Consider the following 17112-nt stretch of genomic DNA (forward strand, 5'->3'; position numbering starts at 1 on the left):
AACACCGATTGTGTATACTAGAGGAGACAGCAGAAGATGACTAAGGGAGAAATCGACAAAACAACGTCCGCGTGGTGGGGCTGCCGGAAGGAGTAAAGGGGCTAGTATGGTGGATTATTTGGAGAATTGGTTGTGAACAGAAGTTGCCCCTGAGGGCCTCTCCTCCTTTTATACTCTAGAAAGAGCGCATAGGGTCCCGGCTTGGCCACTGGCCCCCGGAAGGCCGCCTAGGCCGGTGGTAGCGAGACTGCTTCATTAGAAAGATCGAGATCTCCTGTTGCGCAACGCCAGAACTCTGGGCCCCTACACAGTGGGCAATGGTAAAGTGACATTGTTCCCAGACTACACAATGGATGTACAGCGCCGCCGTATTTCGTTTCTGGAAGTCAAGACGGCGCTCCGAGACTAGGGCCTCCAGTATTCATTGATGTTCCCTGCACGCCTGTGGGTGGCTATGGATGGTAAGACCTATTTCCACAACAGCCCAGAGGAAGGTTGGACTTGGCTTGAGTCGTACAAGGCAGGCACGGGTGCAGTTGGGCGCAATGTAAGTGCACAGGCAGAGGGTCCGCTCCTGCATTTCGACAACAGGCAGTGGTTACTTGCCGCACGTGACACCTGGGACAGCCGACGAGCTTGTGGATGCCTAAAGCCTCAGAGTCAATTGTGAGGGCCCTCAGCTGGAAGGGGGCTTTGTTTTGTGCCTTAGTGTTTCCCATTATTCCTGAGGGTGGCTGCTGGGCGGAGCTAGAGGTGTCAATGGTAACAGATGAATGAGTGGTAACTGTGGTTCCATTATAGTATTTGCCTCAAGAGAGGCTGACTATCTTTGGCGGTGTGACGCAGGATGATGGAGGTATAGGAGGTCGATCCCTTATGGCTTTGGGCCGCCTCCCTCTGTTTTTGAGTGGGTGTACTCCCTTGGTCTTTACTAGGGGAACGTTTGGGATTCTAGTTTGGATGGGTACTGGATTTGTAGCGCCTGTTCTGGGGTGGGGTGGTTGGGGATGTACTGGGGGGGTTTTGTTTTGGGATTGTTAGAGCCACCGGTGTGTTCAAAAATTGTGAACAAATGTTATTAGAGCATATATTTCAGCATGGGGTCATCACTCCATACAATGCTACAACACCATAAGGTGCATGCTTACCTGACATTCATGCTAAAGTAGAACATAGTGAATATCTTGCCAGAACGATATCAGATCGTAATACGTTGTTAGTTAAGATACAATGGGTCCGGGAGAGATCTGTCCTACCGACCTGGCGGCTAGGTCTGGAGACGCTGGAGGAACAGTGGCGTTGGAGTGGGACACGTTTAAGGTGGTAGTGTGGGGCCTATGTATCACTAAAATGGTGGGGGTGCGAGAGACACTATTGAACAACATAGAATCAGCAGAACAGCGATTGCGAACAGCGGAGAGAGCTCACCCGGAAATTTCAGGAGCACATAGGAGTTTTCGGACCCTAGCGATGCGGTCGCAACACAGGTGGAGAGACTGCACGGCTTTGATCACCGATCATACCTGGCGAGGGTGCATGCAGAGGGGGACAGAGCTGGCACGTTGTTGGCATGGCTGGCTAACCCGAACCCCCGGGGATCACCTATATTAGGCCTGAAGACTCCAAAGGGAGAGTTGGTATATACACTGCGGGGGATTAATGGGTTGGAGTATTATACAGACCTCTACCGCAGCAAATTACGACATGATGGGACGGCCAATGGGGAGTTCTTGTTGGATTTACCATTACCCCAGTTGGAGAAAGAACAAGCTGATCTGTTTGGGCAGGAGATCACGATGGGCGAAATTAGAGGGGCGATTATGCATATGGCGCGTAACAAAACACAGGGGGGGGGGGACGGGCTAACCATAGAATTTTACTCGGTATACATTGATTGTTTAGCTCCATGTTTATTGGCGATGTTTCAAGAGGCACGGAAGGTGGGGACGTTGCCGGCAACCACTCGGGAGGCTATTATTATCCCACTGCCAAAACCTGGGAGGAACTCCACTGACAAGGCGGCATATCGCCCACTTTCAATGTTAACGACTGTCTATAAAATCCGGACTGGAATACTCCCGACTCGACTCCTCCGGTATATGACTCACCTGGTCCACCAGGATCAAGCGGGATTTATCCCCAAGTGGAATACGTCTACTAACGTGTGACGCTTGCTTCGCATTTTAGGGGGGGACTATAGCTCTGTCCCATTAGTAACAGTCCCTTCGGTTGATATTGAAAAGGCTTTTGACAGTTTGGAATGGCCGTACCTGTTTCAAGTTATGTGAGTGATGGGACTAGGGGAGGGGTTTGTGGGGTGGACTGAGATCCTCCATAGGTCTGCGACGGCCAGGGTTAGGACGGGGGTGACGATCTCCTCTTCTCATTCGATCGGGCGGGATAAGCGGCAAGGTTGCCCGTTCTCTCCCCTGCCGTTTGCCTTAGCGATTGAGCCACTGACTGCACAAGCCAGGTCGGGTAATTATTACACTGGCCTAGAACTACGCACAGACATGCAGTACATATCGCTTTATACGGATGAATTACTCATGTTCTTAGCTGAAACGGGGGAGGCACTGAAGGGGGCGACATCATTACTGCGTATATTTGGCGCTGCTTCAGGGTTGCAGGTGAACTGGGCGAAGACTTGTCTATTCCCTGTGTATGTATCGATGCCGGTCCCCACCCAGGTGGAGGATATACGATAGGAGCCTCGTTGCTTACCCTACCATTGGTAATAACATTTATCATACACAGGAGGACCTGTTGGAGCTAACATAGGCAGGGCTATGAGAGGGATTAAGGGCAGTTTACAGTTCTGGAGCACGCTGCCGTTATTAGTGGCGAGTCGGGTGGCACTCCTGAAGATGGTGGCGCCGCCATAGCTGTTATACTATTTTAGGATGCTTCCGATTTGGATACCGAGCTCCTTATTCAAAACGCTCCGCACGCTGGTAGGGGGATTCCTGTGGGGGAATGGCAGAAGGCGGGTGGCTCTGACCACAATAATGCGACCCCGGGCTGAGGGTGGTTGGGCGGTTCCCGACTTTGTACTATATTATTTGGTGGCTCAGCGACAGTGGTTTACCCAGGCAGTGGCGAGAGAATTTAGAGGACCGGATGGCCCGACGGGTCAGTGGATCCCTCACCATGTACTGTCCTTTATTATACTTCACCGAAGATTGCATCTTGGGTCGTTAACTCATGAAGAGCGGACGTTGAGGCTATGCTGAAACTGGAGCCAAGCTTGACCGTACGCCCCGGAGATTCCTCTGGGTATGTGCACTGCCCTTCCACTGGACAGCGCTGGTCGCGTGGGGGGAGGTGGGAGTACAAATGCTGGGAGACCTGCACGAGGGTGGCGTGCTATTGCCCTACCAGGTACTGCAGGATAGGTACAACCTTTCCAGGGGTGACTTCCTAATGCATTCAGCTCTTGTGTCCGCAATACAACGTCACTGGGGTGGAGGGACATCGGAGCCACAGAATTCGCTGGTGTGCCACTATGTGGTGATGGCAGCAGGGACCATTAAAGCTGTAACATGTCTGTACAGACGGATGGTGAGCGAGGGGATACAACAATTGAGCCGATTACAACGGCAGTGGAAGGCAGACCTGGGTAGTGAGATCCCTGAGGCACCTTGGGCTAAGGTGGTTGAGGGAGCATGGAAGAGCATGCGCAATGCTAGTTTTCAGCGGATTCATTTCTTTGTGTTGCATAGAGCATATCTAACTCCGGCCAAGATCAATAGGTATTTTGGATTGGATACTGCCCAATGCCCACATTGCAATTTGGTGGGGGTGGAGTTTCCTCACATGCTACAGAGTTGCCCGCAATTGGGAACATACTGGGAAGAAGTAGTCGACACGCTCTGTGAGGTTACGGGCAGGCAGATAGAACCGGAGATGGGTACATGTCTACTGCATTGGTTTCCCCATACATCTTAGACAAAGGTCACGAGTAAGTACTTGTATTTAGGATTGTCGCTCGCTGAAAGAGAACTAACGATGCATTGGAAATCCAGGCGAGGACCCAGTATTGCGTGCAGGAGGGCAGAATTATTTAAATGGGGCACTAGCGAGAGCATGGTCAGAGCCGGTCGCTCCTCCTGCCACGTGGTCCACCCCGAGGGTGCCCGGTATCCGCTGCCGCTGCCAGTTTGTATCGTCCTCTGCTGTGCCCCTGATCGCTCCTGTGCCTCCACCGCCGACCCCCCTCGCTCCCTGCCGCTGCTCATCCACGGCCCCACCCCCGCCCCCTCCAGCATCACCGCTCCCCTCCCCACTCGCCACCCCGCTCTCGCCTCCCAGCTGCTCCTCTCTCCCACTGAACTCAAAAGGTGGTGTCCGCGAGGCGGGGAGCTGTGACATGACCTGACCTGGTCAGAGCTGATCGCTCCTCCCGCCGCGTGGCCCAACCCGAGGGTGCCCGGTATCCGCCGCCGCTGCCAGTTTGTATCTGCCCCCTCATATCTGTGTTGTGCCAGTATTCGTTTTTGCATCGTCCTCTGATAGTATTGTGCCTGTAATTGTTTTTTAGCATCGTCCTCTGTGCCCCTGATCGTATTGTGCCTGTAATTGTTTTTTAGCATCGACCTCTGTGCCCCTGATCGTATTGTGCCTGTATTTGCTTCTTAGCATTGTCCTCTGTGCCCCTGATCGTATTGTGCCTGTAATGTTTTTGCATCGTCCTCTGCTGCGCCCCTGATCGCTCCTATGCCTCCACCGCCGACCCACCCCGCTCCCAGCCGCTGCTCCCCCGCGGCCCCACCCCCGCTCCCTTCAGCATCACCGCTCCCCTCCCCACTCGCCACCCCGCTCCCCCCTCCCAGCTGCTCCTCCCTCGCCCCGCCCCACGACTCTCCATTTATGGTAGAGTCTGGCCACCGCAGAAGTCACCCCACCTGCCGGACGTACAGCGCCGCCACCCTCAACGCACTCAACACCGGCCGGACCCCCGGCTGCCACCGAGCCACCCCAGGACGCACCCACGGACCCTTCACCTGCCAACCCTGCAAGTTCTCCTGCATCCGGACCTGCACCGCACCCGAACCCACCAAGCCGAGCACCAACAGCAACCACCTGAGGTGCATCCTGCTCAACACCCGCTCCGTCTACAGACACGCCGTGGAACTATGGAACCTGCTTGACACCACATCTCCAGGCGTCGCCTTCCTCACGGAAACTTGGATGAACGCCTCCTCAGCGCCCGGCATCGCCATTGCCATCCCGGACAGGTACAAGATCACCCGGAGGGACCGCGTCAACCAGACAGGAGGAGGCATCGCCATCGTCCACAAGAACACCATTCGCATCACGACCAACTCCGACGACGCCCTCACAGCCGCCGAACATCTTCACTTCCAAATACACACCGACCCCAAGACCACACTCAGAGGAACCCTCATCTACAGACCCCTAGGACCCCACACACAATTCAGCGAAGACATCGCAGACTTCATCAGCCCACACGCCCTCCCCTCCGCTGACTACATTCTCCTAGGGGACCTCAACTTCCACCTGGAGAACAACAACGACAACAACACCACTGCCCTGCTGGACAACCTCGCCAACCTCGGACTCAAGCAACTGGTAAACACCCCCACCCACTACGCCGGACACACGCTCAACCCAATCTTCTCCTCCAGCAAGTACATCTCCTTCAGCCACTCCACCGGACTCCACTGGACAGACCACAGCTGCGTCCACTTCAGCTTCAGAAACACCACAACTCACCACCTCCCACAACAGGTTCCCCGCAGGAGCTGGAACAAGATCACAACGGACCAGCTCACCACATCACTGTACCAGACCCCTCCCACCAGATCTACGGACCCCAACCAAACAGCCAACAACCTCACACAGTGGATCACCAACTGCGCTGATGACCTCGCACCCCTGAAAAAACAACCCAGCAAGCCCGGAAGCAAGAGAGCCTCCTGGTTCAACGACAACCTCAAGAACTCCAAGAAGAACTGCCGCACCCTCAAGAAAGCCTGGCGAAAAACCGACAACCACAGACAACATGACCGCCCTCAAGAACGCCACCCACAAACACCACCAGCTGATACATACCACCAAGAAGTCAGCATACAAGGATCGACTAGACAACAACGCACACAACAGCAAGGAACTATTCAGCATCGTCAAGGAGCTCTACAACCCCAGCGCCGGAAACAACGACATCACCCCCTCACAAGACCTCTGCGACTCAATCGCCTCGTTCTTCCACAGCAAGATCGCAGAAATACACAACAGCTTCAGCAAACAGTCCATGCACCCAACCACAGAACCAACGCCCCCCACCACCACCCTCCGTGCCTGGACCCCGGTCAGCACCGAAGACACCATCCACACGATGAACACCATCCACTCCGGATCACCAACCGACCCATGCCCCCACCACATCTTCAACAAGGCCGACTCCGTCATCACACCCCAACTCTGGGACATCATCAACTGCTCCTTCAACACCGCCACCTTCCCGGAGAGCTGGAAGCATGCCGAACTCAGCGCCCTCCTGAAGAAACCATCAGCAGACCCCACCGACCTCAAGAACTACCGCCCCATCGCGCTCCTCCCGTTTCCTGCCAAAGTCATCGAGAAGACCGTCAACAGACAGCTTGCCACCTTTCTCGAGATGAACGGATCCCTTGACCACTCACAATCCGGCTTCCGAGCCAACCACAGCACCGAGACCGCCCTCATCGCTGCCACAGACGACATTCGAACCCTGCTCGACAATGGGGAAACAGCGGCCCTCATCCTCCTGAACCTCTCCGCAGCGTTCGATACTGTCTGCCACCGCACCCTAGTACAACGCCTCAGCAACGTCGGTATCCAAGAGAAGGCACTGGAGTGGAAGAACCCAGAGAGTCCGCCTCCCCCCGTTCAGATCCGAGGCCACCAAAGTCATCTGCGGCGTACCCCAAGGATCTTCACTCAGCCCTACCCTCTTCAACGTCTACATGAGCCCCCTCGCAGCCATCGCACGCCAACACAACCTCAACATCATCTCCTACGCCGACGACACCCAGCTGATCCTCTCCCTCACCAACTACCCTGCCACCGCCAGAACCAACCTACACGAAGGGATGAAAGAAGTAGCCGAGTGGATGAAGAACAGCCGCCTGAAACTGAACTCAGACAAGACGGAACTCCTCATCCTTGGACCGTCACCCTCCGCCTGGGACGACTCCTGGTGGCCTCCCTGCCCTAGGCAGCGCTCCCAAACCTACGGACCATGCACGCAACCTATGCTTCATCCTGGACTCCTCCCTCTCGATGACCAGATAAGTCAATGCCGTCTCATCATCGTGTTTCAACATCCTACGAATGCTCCGGAAGATCTTCCGATGGATCCCCACCGAAACCAGGAAGACGGTCACCCAAGCACTCATCACCAGCCGACTGGACTACGGAAACACCCTCTACACCGGAACCACAGCCAAGCTGCAGAAAAGACTGCAACGCATCCAGAACGCCTCCGCACGACTCATCCTAGAAATCCCCCGACACAGCCACATCTCCGGACACCTGAGAGACCTGCACTGGCTCCCCGTCAGCAAGAGAATCACGTTCTGTCTCCTCACCCACGCACACAAGGCCCTCCATGACCTGGGACCCAGGTACCTGAACAACCGCCTGACCTTCTACACTCCCACCCGCCAACTGCAATCGACCAACCAAGCCCTCGCCACGGTTCCACGCATTCGAAGAGCCACCATGGGAGGAAGATCCTTCTCCTACCTGGCAGCCAAGACTTGGAACTCCCTTCCCATCCACCTCTGCCGCACCCAAGGCCACCTCTCCTTCAGGAAGCAACTCAAGACCTGGCTGTTCGAGCAGTAGCGGACCCCTCTCCCTCAAGCGCCTTGAGACCCTCTGGGTGAGTAGCGCGCTATACAAATTTCTTGATTGATTGATTGATTGATCATGGTGCGTTTCCAGCATGCTAGAAGGTCCACAAATGATAGGGCGCTAGAAACAGCAAAGGCGTGGGTGTCCCTGCGGATGCCGGACTCAGAGTCTGATGGAGGTTCAGTATTGGAAATGCTGATGAACACACCACGAGCCGAGCGAGTAGATCCTAGTGGGTTCCCAGCAGTTCCAAGAGGCACAGATTTAGGACTACGACCCTGTTAGACTCGCCCAATTAGAACGGTGGAAGAGGAGTAGCGTTAACAGTAATGTTTATACAGTGTGATTTGCTTTATTAGTATGATACAGGAGGACACACCAGTGGCATGGGGTGGGGAGGCATGGGGGAGAGACTGGCTTATATATATATAGATGCATTGCTTGGTCAGGTTACTGAAACAGGAAGTACACCTTTCCAAGGACACAGGGTGATCAACGGAGAACGGAAAGAGGAGACGGATATGGCTGGGCTGGGCTCCATGGAGGGGTAATTGAGTGTGTACAAACTGGCTAACTGATGCACCCAATGTAGATATAATGCTTGGAACTGACTTAAGATGTTGTGATGTACATTGCCAGATGTTTGCTTTTGGGAGAAAATCAATAAAAATATATTTTAAAAAATAATGAGTGGTCAGGACAAAGGATAAATCTTTGTTAAGTATAGATGATTCAGAATCATTGAGTTGATGCTTGGTCAAATTAAAGATTGGCAGTAGCAGGTTGGAGGGCATGTCTAGTCTGTTGGTGTCTGCATGCACAAGGGAAGGTGTTACTATAGGTTCCATCACCTGGTTCAGGTTGAGATTAGGATTGGTCACCATAGGTAGTGGTTCCGACGTGTGTGGCGTTCTCCTGGAGGGTTCTGCCAGCCCTCTGTACAATAAGTTGGCACAAATCATAAATACAGCACTAGACCATTAATGAACAGCTATACCACACTGATTTTAAAAAGCTGTGCTATGATTTTAATTTAATTGAGGGGAAAAGTAAGAAATGCTTCCTGGAGGCATTAATAAGTTGAATATTGTTGATTAGGCAAATTGATTTTTGTAATAATGGTTTGCATTGTGCACTTTAAAGAAAATGCAAACAGGAATGAGAAGTTTGTCTTCCATGTCCATTACGTTGTTCGTGGTGACATTGGTATCTTCAAAAAAACATGCAAGATGGCAATGACACTGTGCGAGCAAGGTGGGGGAGTCACCGAAATGCAACATGCTTTCTGTGAATGAAAAAATTCTTTACAGATCCCGGCCATGTCGGTGCCTGCTTTGGGTTCAGGTGGTTATGCGATTATGTTTGGCAAGTGAATTTTTAGAGTTTACGGTGGATATTGGATTTTTGGGTGGCAAGGATAGGGATTTTTAAGTGTTTAGGGTGGGTATGGGCTTTTGGGTGGCAATGACATTTGTGGGGTTTACAGTGAGTTTGGGATTTAGAGTGACAATGGAATTTTTCGGGTTTAGGGTGGTTATGGGATGTTTTGAGGCAAGGGGATTTTTAGGGTTCAGGGTGGGTATGGTTTTTTGGGTAGCAAGGGAGTTTTTAGGGTCTAGGATAGGTATAGGATTTTGGGTGGCAAGGAAATGTATAGAGTTTAGGATGGCTATGGGTTTTTGGGTGGCAAGGGAATTTTTAAGGTTTAGGCTGGGTAAGGTTTTTTAGGTGGCAATGGAATTTTTAGGGTTTAGGGTGGGTAAGGTTTTTTTGGGTGGCAATGGAATTTTTAAGGTTTAGGGTGGGTGTGGGAATTTGAGTGGCAAGAGATGTTTTAGGGTGTAGGGTGGGTATAGGATTTTGGGTGGCAAGGAAATTTGTTTAGGGTGGGAATGGGATTGTGGTTGGCAAGGGTATTATTAGGGTTTATGGTGAATTTGAGTTTTTTGGGTGGCATGAATAGGGGATTTTTCGTGTTTAGGGTGGGTTTAAGACCACTGACCCTTTTACATTACCCTGGGCCAAGCATTTTCTGGTCCCTTTTGTTCTTCCTCTGCCGACTACCCCTTCAATTCATATGGCTCACCCTATATTAATCAGGGAATGGGCCAGGGTCACTCCTGACAACTTTAATACTGCTCTGCTGGCCATGGACCCAGACATAGGAAAGGGAAATGATCTGAATCATGCCAAAGGCAACTTTGAATCATGAATAACCAGGGCTATTTACAATATTGTGCGACCATCTTCAAGATGCAACCAGAGATCATCTCCTTCGGCACCCTGGTACAATGAACAACTACCAACTACAAAATAATTATGTGAATACCTCAAACGTGAATAGAGCAACAAGTACAACTCTACTAGTCACGCCCAGAAGCCCTAAAACAATATCACAAGCCCATTAGAGCAACACGCCAAAAATATTACACTCAAAAAATTGACCCAGCCAGCAACCCGACTAAAGAACTATTCTCTTTATTGAAAATGCTTACATCATCCTGAATGAGTATCTTCCAATGTTATGCCTTCCTCAGAATTCTGTAATAGCATAGCTACCTTCTTCCCCGCCAAAGTTAGCTAAGCTAACTATAACTCCTGCCCCTGCAAGGCACTGCTTATGACCTCATATATTACATCACTCATGACATGGTCAGTGACATCACTGATGACATCTCAAATGGCATCACCGAGGATATCATCCACAAAATCACTAACGCATCCATTCCCACAGAACCTTTCATACACCCACTGCCATACAACAATTCACAACCCCATTCACAGATCCATACCAGTACTTACACACTCACTTATTGATTCATAGATGTACAGACACATCCACTCACTCACCCATACAGCCACTCCACCAATACAGTGTTCCTATCTTTATGTGGCATCTGACTTTATGGTGTTTTGGAAATGTGTGCACCTCTCCGGCCATGTGTGCTTTATTGGGGTTGTTCTCCCTGAACCATTGTGATGGCGCTGTGCCAATCTGTGGGATCAATCTGGGATTTTCTGTTTACTCATTTGTATGCTGGCTACCTGCTACCCCACCTGTGATTTGTCAATCAGTAACCTTGGGCCCGGTTCTCAGAGCCTGCCTAACCATGAATTTCTGAGTAGAGGTTGATGTGGAGTTCACAGCAGGCGAATTCGCCTTTAAAGATGCAATTTAGCTTTTATACATGACTGTATAATTCGTTATTCGTATTGACATCGACTTTCTGAATATTAACACTGTTATATCTTAACATTTTAATATAAAATGTTTGCATATGTATGTTTTTCAACTTTGTTTTTATTATTTCGCTAGTAGCAAAACTAAAGAAAGGAGCAATAGTTTATTTGTCAAGCCTACGAGCCAACAAAAAAAGTTATCATTAACAAAGCAATGTTTTTATCATTAGGTAGCCTCAAGGTGCTGGTTAATAAGTGTTCAGGGAAAAAACGGTGAATGAAAGTAATAGAGTGATTATAGAATTTTTATTGCTACATTGTAAGTTGTCAACTGTATATTATGCTACCAATATTCATCTGCTGTAAGAGAGCAACAGAATTGTTAATCCCACTTCAACACTCATTTACAGACTTGAAGCATGTCAGTGCTGACAATACAAGGGTTCCTCTGTGTAGCTTTTTTGCTGCACTCCCCCTCTCCTTCAAGGAAATAGAACTGCTGTGGTGCGTATGTACATAAAAGATAATAAAGAGAGGGAGATACCCTAATACTCAGAGAAGGGACAGGGTAACACCAAAAAAAACACACAAAAAGTCCTTAATCTATACACAGTACTAGAAAGTTTTCTAGTACCGTGTAAATTGCATCCATTGAAACAATATGTTTTTGGGAAAAAAATATTTTTTAAACTTATATGTAATTATTCAGTCCCAATTTTAATAAAATGTATTAACATATTTGTTTGTACAATGCCTTCATGGATTTGTTTATCTTCTGTATTTAAGTGATACCTACTGCCTCCCAATTGCATGTTTTTGTATTGACATTCAACACATTATCCATATATTAACTTGTATATAGATTAGGGACTTTGTGTGTATTTTTTGAGTATGTACAAATATCAGAGACAAAGTTTTGAAACACATAGCATGGCGTGGGGAAAGTGTGTACGTTAACTCAAAACGTGCATTTACGAAGTTTACAAAATGTGATATTGAAGCTTTTTATGTTCCCACATTTTTTGGTGATGGTCTCCTTTTAGAGAGAGAACCTGCAAGCAGATAAACAATCACTCCAGTTTCCAAAATGGGCACAATGCCCAGGTTTGCTCAAATCCACAAGGCCATCACTGAGTCCAAAGGGTATGTGTGCTTTGGCCAGCTTCTCAAGCCCAGCTTCACGAGTCAAAAGATCATAGTCTACGTAGAAAGGATCAATGCTGCATAAAGATAATGTATCTTATTTGGGGTGTTCAGAATGTCACTACTGGTGCCATCAGCAGGTTAAACCTACTAATGCTCTATGTCTTTTTTCCAAAAAAGTAGACACCAGCCCACTTCCAAGGGCATGTGTATTTATATAGTGCAAATCTAGTCCGTGATCATTGGTGCGACATGTGGTACTGGGAGCTGGGAAACAATAAATATTGTGTACATCAAGAGGGAGAATTATACACAATTAGATTACAATTACATTACATATATTTACAAGTGCATTACATAGACAAAGGGAGATTAACAATTTGCTCAGAATCGCTCAACTTTGAGTGAAGTTCTGGATCTGTGAGAAGAACCGGGACCCCCTGGTTCGGCACCTTTCACCGCCAGACCACATGTCTTACTCCAAGCATGTGGCAATGTCCCAAAAATGAGGAGTAGGGGGTAATACTGGATCCAGCTCCAATCCTGGTGGTTCCCCGGTGGTAATAGGGAGTGATATGACAAAAATGGGACAGCGTTCCAGAGTTCATAGCACAGCCAGGCAATCCTTAATCTTGGAGCTTTTTTCTCACAAACAAGTGAATAGGTCTTTGCCTAGCCAAAATAATACTGATGATCTGGGGGTATAACTGTTTTCATTAGGAATGATAAATAACATGTTTAAAATACAAATTTATAGATAAAGAAAGAAGACCTCACCTGAAACCTATCTGAAAGACATGCATGGAAAGGTCAGAAGGGGCATTTGTTGCTGTCCACCATATTAATTTGTTAGTAGTGAAAGGTGCTGACTAGAAATGTAGGGAATAAAGATCTTCCTATTTTCCGAGATTGAGCATAGCATGTGACAGAAACCAGGCATTTTTACATACAGTATTATACAGTGGATCACGTGTACAGGGAGTGAGAGAGTTTCCAATGGCATAAGTGGTTGGATAAGTTAATGGCTACAAAAAAGAGGAGAATCTTGGTAAATACCTTCAAAATGCATGCCACATGATCCTACTTTGCATGGTTTCACAAGAGACAGAAACATCTAATGTGCTTCTTTAAGAGGGTGATTGTGTACATTATGCATATGCACCTTTGAGAACTGATTTTGAGGTGAAAATGTCCCTCAAGACCCTTGGACTCCTCTTTGAGGCCCACACGCCGTAGAAATTAAACACTAGACAGGCTGCCAGACTGGTAATGAATTTTACTTTCACCCAGCTGGCTAGAATTCAAGTCAGAGCCCCCAGTATTACATTTCTGTAGCCCTGTGCTAACATACAGTGCCTTTCTGCCTTCAAAGAGTAATGTGTGTTTTAAGCAGTCCAGTATGTGCAATCAATGCAACTCCAAAGTCAATGACTGATTGCCTAACAGCATTTATGAAGCACCCACTGCCCTAAAGGGATCTCATGGCACTCTTAGAAACTGGCAATAAGCTGCATAACTAACACTGGCTAAAGTGTTCATCACCCAGATCCCTCAATTCGAGACCCACCAAAAGAGGTGGACTAGCACAGCTGATATTGTTGTAGGTGTAGATGGGTGTGAAGGAGTCGTCCCCTTCTGTGAAAGACTGCACAAAACGAGGGACCACAGTGGAGTTCTGCAGAGAGAAGTCCCTCAGCAATTTTAGGGAGCAGTCACAGTGCCACCTGTTGCCCTCCAACCAAAGCTGCTCCAACAATGAACCAGGGGACAGAAAACGAACTGAGAATGTTTTCAGCTGGTTGTCCCGGAGATTGAGATATCTCAAGCGTGGCAAACATTGAAATACGCTGTCTGAGAGCGACTCAAATCGGTTACCAGAGAGATCAAGCCAGACAAGGCGTTGAAGGGGCTGGAAGGCCTCAGGAGAGACAGTCTGTAACTGGTTGGAAGAAAGAAGAAGATATTCCAAGTTGTTCAGCCCTGCATAAATCTGAGCAGAGAGATGAGTTAAAGCATTGTATCTCAGATCCAGTTCTAAGAGCACTTGCAAATCAATAAAACTTCTATCCTCAATGACAGAGATGCTATTGTGTTGCAAGAAAAGTCTCCGGAGGCTAGTTAGACTAAGGAAGGTGTGTGACTTGATTCTACTAAGGCAGCAGTTTTCAAGGTGTAGACTGTGGAGCTTAGTGAGTCCCTTAAAGGCATTTTCAGGTACAACCTTGAGGCAGTTACCTGAGAGATTCATGACGGCCATGCTGTGAAGTCCGAGAAAGGCCCCAGGCTTGATCTCAGGTATTAGGTTGTTATTCAGCGTTAGAACCTCCAGGTGACCCAGCCCATCGAAAGTCCTCTCCATCAGAACTTTCACCTTGTTGTTCCCAAGTTGTAGTTCTTCCAAAACCTGCAAGTCTTTGAAAATCCTGGGTCTCAAGCTGACCAGTGAATTGTTGGACATACGCAAAACGTGAAGGCTCAGAAGACCAAAAAAGGTGTCCTCATAGATTGTGGCAAGGCGGTTCTGTGACAGATCAAGCCACCGTAGGGCTCTCATGCCCACAAAAGCTGTTGGTGCTATGGTGCTGATCTGGTTCTGGTTCAAATAGAGCTTTTGGAGCTTATGAAGCTTCCCGAAAATGTTGGTCTTGATGCCCCTCAGGGAATTTCCACTTAAGTCCAGTTCCTTCAGCTCACTAAGGCTAAAGAAGAGTTGAGGCTGGAGATAAACAAGGCGATTTCCAGCTAGAATGAGCTCTCTCAGATTGGGTAAGTCATGAAAACACATGTCGGGTAGGACTGCCAACAAGTTCCACCCCAGATTGAGATACCAGAGGTTCGAAAGTCCAGAAAACAGTTCATCATCAATCTTGCTGAAGTAGTTGTTATTTAGGCTGAGGGAGACCAGGCTTGGCGTGTGGAGGAAAGCATGGGGTGCCAGATATTTCAAGTTGTTCCTCTCTAGGTGCAGGTGGCCAAGAACTTTCAAGCCATGGAAGGCATGCTGCTCCACAGTGTTCAAGTGACTACTCTGAATATTAAGGAAGTCCAGGTTGGAGAGATTCCTGAACACCATGGCTTGCAATGATGTGAAGTTGTTGCCATCCAGCCACAGAGACTTGGCGTGGTTTGGCATGTAGTGTGGGATCTGTGAGAGGTTTCGAGAGCTGCAGAAGACATTCAGCTCCTCGTTGTAGTCATAGCTGCACATGCAGGCAGTGGGGCATTTCTGAAGCTCTAAGTCAGGTGGATCGCTGACAATTTCTCCTGCAGGAGCTCTGGTGTCCACAGATATTGTGCTCAGCCAAAAAGGAGAGAAAAGGAGCGATAGCAGCACCTTAATGAAGAAATCTGGAATGAGATAAAGAAGAAATAATGATAAGAATAAACAGTGCAGAAAATGAGCAACAAATAGAAAGGATCCCTTTGCATGAAGGGGTGGACATGCATTTGAGGCTACACACTTTACCAAAACACCCACTAAATCCATATGCTCAAACCGGATTGATCATTTTATAAGGCATAATCATCTTACATTCACATAAGACAGGTTTATTATGGGTCTTGTCCAGAACCCAGTATTAAAATATCCCACAAACCAGTCGTCACTAACTGAAGAGGCAAGAAATAATTTCAGCAATGCAACAAATACTTATGGTCAATCGGAGGACTCTAATCTAGTCCTCCACTGCAGATCCCACATATACTTTATGACCGTTTCTTTACATCTCACAATGAAAATTAGATTTGGGATGACAGTAATGAAGTCAATCCACACATATCTCTGCACCATTTCACCCTTCAACTTGCTCATGACCATAAACTTTGTCACAAAGTATCTCAGAATGGACAACCCTGTACAGTAATAAAAGTGGACTATTCAATTTAATAGACTTTTTAGTTAATTTATGTAGGGTCACTTCCTATTTTTATTCTCTTAGCATTTAAATGTTGACATGTTTATCTTTGGCAATACTGTTTTTGTACATGTATGTTTGCTTCTAAGATATCTTGCACATCGAATAAAAACTTTCAACCTAAAAAAAACGAAAAACTAAAAGTGGACTATAATCATATGAAATACCACAAAGGGACCTGCACAGCTACTAAAGACTGCCAGCTCACTGAAAACCAGCAACTGTGCGTAAACATCTCACACCTCCTCGCCCACCGCACTGCTGAACATGGAGCCCCTTATCTCCATAACTGCACCTTGGTGGTCATCATATATGACATAGCAACAGCTCATACAGAAGGTCAAAAACAGAGCGTAGCTTGCTACCCACATACTCAAGCCCTTCAGTGGCTGACATAGGGGTAGTAAATGCTATATAAATGTTCCAAAACAATACAACGCAATGTAATATTTTACTGTGGGTCATTGCTGCATAATTATATTTATTTGGTATTCCATGAAATGGGCCCTGAGGGATGTTTTAAAGAATTGAAATTACATGATTTACCTTCTGGGGCACAGCGAAAGAAACGATAATAAATTAATTGTATTTTTGATTTCCTTAGAGAGTGGTCAGACACAGTGGTTGTATGACACTATACTGAGGTTGAAAATATTAACATACACAAATATTGCACCCATTAAATCACCTACTACTACGTCGCCGAAGTCAATATTTATTTACTGTTTTTAATTCTTAATAAGTTTACCAAAATTTACCTTGTGAAGCAGTTGTCAAGCCTGTGTTTTGGATAGGATATTTTTGTCATGAAATAAAATGCATTCGATATAATGCGTTTAGATTGTCACCGGACCGAAACTAAGGCTTGCTTTTAAAAAAAAGGCAGATTCTAGACAAAGGTTGTGTTTACACCTGTTGAGCTACACTCGTTCAGGGATGAACCACGAGCGACATAGGTGCATAGGTTGGGTTGGTTGATTGGGTTGTGAATATATTCAGTAGGGCGGACAATACA

The 17112-nt window shown here is 47.8% G+C and overlaps 1 protein-coding gene across 1 annotated transcript in view; it reads right to left on the bottom strand.

The window, feature by feature from the left end:
- Positions 1–11327: 11327 nt before the first annotated feature.
- Positions 11328–17112, bottom strand: part of IGFALS (insulin like growth factor binding protein acid labile subunit) — a 36281-nt gene continuing 30496 nt past the window's right edge. The window contains exon 2 of the mRNA XM_086941248.1: positions 11328–15531. Within this exon, the coding sequence (XP_086797374.1) occupies positions 13700–15531 (1832 nt within the window). The 3' untranslated portion in view covers positions 11328–13699. The remainder of the gene's footprint in view (positions 15532–17112) is intronic.

This window comes from Lissotriton vulgaris, chromosome 10 (assembly GCF_964263255.1).
Source record: "Lissotriton vulgaris chromosome 10, aLisVul1.2, whole genome shotgun sequence".
In the NCBI taxonomy this organism is placed as follows: domain Eukaryota; kingdom Metazoa; phylum Chordata; class Amphibia; order Caudata; family Salamandridae; genus Lissotriton; species Lissotriton vulgaris.